Source organism: Mizuhopecten yessoensis, unplaced genomic scaffold (genome assembly GCF_002113885.1).
Source record: "Mizuhopecten yessoensis strain PY_sf001 unplaced genomic scaffold, ASM211388v2 scaffold11131, whole genome shotgun sequence".
NCBI classification, from domain to species: domain Eukaryota; kingdom Metazoa; phylum Mollusca; class Bivalvia; order Pectinida; family Pectinidae; genus Mizuhopecten; species Mizuhopecten yessoensis.
The window spans coordinates 149,988-155,651 of NW_018408895.1; the positions used below are offsets into that span (position 1 = coordinate 149,988).

Consider the following 5,664-nt stretch of genomic DNA (forward strand, 5'->3'; position numbering starts at 1 on the left):
CTGTAATATAATGCAGCTCGTCACGGACCCTTTCGCGTATCCGATTCAACCGGTTTGCCTGTTTTGAAAGTAAACATTTTCGGGTATAAATCCTGACGGACCTACAAATATGTGTTCATGCCTTGCAAGGCTTTGTCAATGCTCGCCTGAAAGCAGCATCAGATTACTTCAACTCTAACGATAAACGAATGTGACCAGTTTGTCCGGCATTCGTGTCTATGTTTATACACAAAAAATAATCATGTTATCTTGAACGCTTGTCATATGGCGGGAAATCAAAATGGCCACATATTTGACAGTTACCGGCGGATTAGAAGATGTTAAGCTTCATGCAGTGCCTTGTCACATTCATTACGATGGAAAAGCTAATATATCACAATATTTTGAATCCAACTCACGAAAATCTGTTGAAGGTAATTACATTTATTTATGTGTCATTGGTGTCGGGTCGTTTCGCCCTAAATCCCGTTCGCCCTGGTCGTTTCGCGCTAGTTTCTTTTTGCTCGAAAATATTGTTAAGGCGAAACTTTTTTAGTCCAGTTGTGTGTTTTTATTTCACTTTATTCTCTATTTCAGTAAAATAAATGTTACTGAAATGTGTAACTGTTGGCAAACTGAAGGATTATTACCCATATGCGCCGTCCTGCCCATACTCGATATCCAGGGGTTACGCTCACGTTCGCTGTCTACAACCCTGGAATATGTCATGGCATAATTGAAGGCACGAAGATAGCTCTTTGATTGGTCTCAGGTAAAAAAAACCTGACCAATCGCTAGGCTGATACGTATACCTGTCCTTTGAAGATTACAAAGGAGAGACGCCCGACTTCAAAGCCTGTCAATTTTTACCGTTTCATGACCGCGAGATTCTTTGATGTACATCAAAGGACCCAACTAGTCTTCTTGTCTCATCAACAAGGTGGCACACATCGAGCCTTCAATTTTGCCATTTCATATTCCAGGTGTGTAGAGAGCGGATATCGAGGATGCGTTGTGCCCAGCCTGTATAATAGGGTTCCTATTATAATAACCGAAAAGTGGTATTAAGCGACATGCTATTAAGTGGAAACTTCTGTATATAGTAACACATCTTATAACTTAAAAATAAATATTTATATAAGGGCGAAAAAAACTTTTGTGAACTGGATTGAGGGCGAAACGACCCGTGGTGCGAGCAGGATTTGGGTCGAAACAACCTGGATCCGTAGTCATGCCATCCAACTGAAAACAGAGTGTACTAGTCAGACGTTAAAGCAACTTCAACTCTCAACAAGTGACTTTAAGCGTCAACTAGCATCGCCAGACAAAATCTTTAAAAATGCTATATAAAGTAAGCGAATATAATATATTCCAGATGGCAGAGTCAGTACAATATACATTGTAGCAAAATTAAAAAACTAATATACAGCAGGTGGTAAAAATTGAGCAGTATATACATAGAGATTTGTTTTCGACATGTCTGGTACAAAGAGAGAACATGATATCGAAATAATAAGAACTGGACACTTGCAAATTATATTCCATAAACCCTCTTTTGAACATATTACATAGAAATATATTTATTAACAATATAAACATGTGTATATGGTACAGGGCCATTGGCCTTTGCCCAACTCATTCTTAAAAAAGAATAGTTGGTCATAGATCATAATTACTTCATTAGATATTGTTTACACTTTGGTAAATACAATTAGAAATCAAAAATAAGGTTTTATATTTAATGTGCAGGTAAAAACAAAGACAATCCTTACACTCCAAAGTTCTCTGTCCTCTTTGATACAGTCCTGAAAAGGTACTAGCTCACAAAACACGAGAAACAAAGACTGACACGCCAAAGTGACTACAAGAAACAACCAATCAAAACAGATATTTTATATATATATATATATATATAACTCTACGTAATGACCAACACAAACCCCACTATAGAACACTAGCATACATACCACATGATATCACAATATGAGATAAGGTATGCGAACAGGGTAGTCTCTTTGTTAAACGGACGTGATACAAACAAGAACAATATAATTAACTTTACACTTATATCACAATTTATATAAACATTAAATCTCTTCCTATTGTTTTCTGAATACTAGTTTCTTATGTGACGTATGTTTTTTCATTTTGAATTTACAGCTATGACAGCCTCTTTTCGAGGTAGACCATTAAAAGGGGAGGTAATTAATGTGCCTCATGGCTACACTGGTCTTGTTGTCAAGGAGACTAGGAAAGCAGTGACAGAAGACGAGGACCGCCATTTAACAACCATCAATAAATTCAAGGAAATAAACTACTGGAACCTGGACAGAACACCATGTGAAGATGATAAGATGAAGCAAGCTCTGCACTGGTTAGATCTTGCTAAGGTGGTAAGTTTGTTTGGGATGAAGCAATCATTCTACTGTATATACTGGTAAAACAAATATTTGCCCCATGTTAATTTTGCCCATCACATGTAATTACTAATACAGGGTACTTTATAGTATATATCATTTATGGTATGCTGTGTACAATGATTCATTATGATAAATTTGCCCTCATAGCAAAAGGCAAAAAAATTAAACAGTGGCGAAGATTTTTCGGTATACAGTATTTGTTGGAAATGGTTCTGGGGGTAAGATTGGTTGAAATGAAACAATCACAACATTTACTGGGTATGTTTTTGGTGGTGAGTTTGGTTGGGATGAAGTAATCGCTAAGATTGCTGGCAATTATTCTGGTGAATTTGGCTGTGAGGTGATGACTGAAGCAGGTGAGCTAATTGCGAGGGAATGGTGTTGGTGCCATACTGTTGGTATTACAGTTAGCTTAGATCAAGTAGGTGACGGTGCTATAATAGCAAGAGATAGCTTAGATCAAGTAGGTGACAGTGCTATATTGGCAAGAGATGGCCATATTAAGTTCAACTTTTTAGCCCACCATCATCTGATGGTGGGCTATTCAAATCACCCTGCGTCCGTGGACCGTCGTCCGTCCGTCGTCCATCCGTAAACAATTCTTGTTATCGCTAATTCTCAAGAAGTACCAGAGGGATCTTTCTCAAATTTTATATGCGGGTTTCCCTTGGTCCTTAGCTGTGCAGGGCAACTTTTGAGACTGATCGGATAAACAACATGGCCGACAGGCAGCCATCTTGGATTTTGATAGTGTGGTTTTGTTACCGCTATTTCTCCGGAAGAACTAGAGGGATCTTTCTTAAATTTTATATGTAGGTTCCCCTTGGTCCTAGCTGTGCAGGGCAATTTTAGAGACTGATCGGATAAACAACATGGCCGACAGGCAGCCATCTTGGATTTTGATAGTGAAAGTTTGTTATCGCTATTTCTCGGGAAGTACGGGAGGGATCTTTCTCAAATTTTAAATGTAGGTTCCCCTTGATCCCTCGTTGTGTATGTTATATTTTGAGACTGATCATAAAAACAAAATGGATTAAAAGAAGAACTAAACAGATCTTTCTCATATTGCAATGATCGATTCTATTTCTTTCACATTAAGTACTGTACTAGTAAATATGTGAAATGACAAACTCACTTTGAAGGTTGGCTTTCATACACATCAGTATTAAGTTTAGATCAAAAGTTACCTCAAGGTGCATTTACTGTTAACATGACTCGATCGAACAGATTAGAGGAAAGAAGAGAAAAGATAGAACTGACAAAGAACTAATGAAGATGGTACAAAGGTGGGCGCCAAGATCCCTCTGGGATCTCTTGTCTTTATTGCTTGGGCTGGAGCTATAGCTAAGTGGGTTTTATGACAGGTAGTAATTTTAAAGCAAATTACATTACTGCTGTAGCATCTGTGATGTTTCTTTATCATACATGACAATCTTGTGATGTTTCTTTATAATGCATGACAATCTTCAGAATATTGAAGTTGATGGGCTGGTATTGGTAGTAATTTGACCTCGATAAATGCAAAGGTCAGTTTGATTATTCATAACTGATGACTTAATCTACATGTTTAACTCATTCACTCCTGAAGACACATATGAACTCTTCCAATTCAAAGGTTGGAATATAGGTAGTTCATTATGAAATTTCAGGAGTGAATGAGTTAATGCTATGACTGTATATAAAAAACAGTTATCAAATTGGCACAAGGTTAAATTTCTATGAAAATTATAGTTTTGAAAAGATTGTTCATGGACATTGAAGTAACATTCAAAGATTTCAAGTGTTAGTTCATTAAAAAAAAATCATTCCAGATTATTTATTTTTTATATAAAGAAATAAAGAAATAATTGATTTGCTACATTAAAAAACTTATTCAGTTCCAACCGATAATTTGTTGAATTTTCAATGTTCATTTATAAATCAAGGACAATAAGTCATTAAGGGAATAATGGCAATAAAATAAGATATTTCTGAGTATTTCTATTTCTTTTCAGCTTCATCAGCCCCTGGAAGATGAAAGTAGTCAGAAGAGCACTGTGGGAAATTGATATTTGTCAAATTTATGTGCCACAATGACTACAGGATAGAGTATTCTCCCTTGACTTTACATGTGATCAGAATCAATTACTATAACATATTGAGGAAAGTACAAAACATCTTTATGGTTATTACAAATGTACATGATACAAGTACATTTTACCGAGTACAGATTCCATTGACAGGCTTTATACATTATCTACAATACATTTTATTTAACACCTTATTGGTGGAATATAGTATGATATTTGTAGTATTAAATTTCTAATTAAGACATATATTTGTGTTTTTATTATTATTGCATGCATTTTAATTTACCAGTTTCTTTTCCAAAGGTTTGAAATTAGGACAGTTAGAAGCAATTGGCATGAAATTATATATCTTTTTGAAGAAAGAAAGAAAAGCCAATTATGTTCTAATTCACCAATTCAAACGAACATAAATCATTTATCAATTACAACTCGACACTGTAATATAGGAAATAGCTGACTGCAGCTAGCACTTTTATTTGTGGTAAATACAAAAACAAGGCAAAATCAAGCGACTGTGCGCGGCTGTTCCTGAGCGTCTGTTCCTTTAGCTCCAAGTCCCAAAGGATCTATCCTAGAATGTCTGTAATATGCCAACGCCTATAAACCTGAAAGCATACACCAAATGGCTCAGAGAGTAACACCAAAACAAATTAACTCTCTACTGCTCCCTACCAAATACCACAAGCGCACTGTCTGGCTGCAACAGCTCGAATGACACTACACCTGTACACCCTGTATATGACAACCCCCTACCCCAGGTAATTCATGTGCAACACGTAATTCACCGCGTACGTCAAGACTCCATGCCTTACCCCTACATACACAGGTACTCCAGCACCTACGTAACCCCAGTGATCCTGTACCATTGATAAATATAATTACTAGTTTCCTCTTTTAACCACACCATGGAAATGATTCAACTTTACAGATTTACACTACAAATACATCTTTTATTTCTAATCCAATATTTCCATATGGTTTTAATTATGTAAGTTTGGCATGGGACGACATATATTGATCCGCCCCTGTGGTCCTCTTGGTTTCAGCCCACTATCATCAGATGACAGGCTGTTCATATCGCCCTTCGTCCCTGGTCCATTGTCCTTCCGTCCATAATTCCATCTTCCCTTAAGCAATTCCTCTTAGCTCTGTTTTTATGCCCCAGCCATAGAATGGGGGGGGGGGGGGGGGGGAAA

The 5,664-nt window shown here is 36.9% G+C and overlaps 1 protein-coding gene across 1 annotated transcript; it reads left to right on the forward strand.

Moving 5' to 3' along the window:
* The first annotated feature begins 229 nt into the window (after nt 1-229).
* LOC110466373 (ribonuclease H2 subunit C-like) lies at nt 230-4,711 on the forward strand. The gene is made up of 3 exons (XM_021522819.1): nt 230-413; nt 2,140-2,372; nt 4,394-4,711. Exons 1-3 carry the CDS (start codon nt 281-283, stop codon nt 4,445-4,447), a joined length of 420 nt encoding a protein of 139 aa, XP_021378494.1. The 5' UTR covers nt 230-280; the 3' UTR covers nt 4,448-4,711.
* Nucleotides 4,712-5,664: the final 953 nt, after the last annotated feature.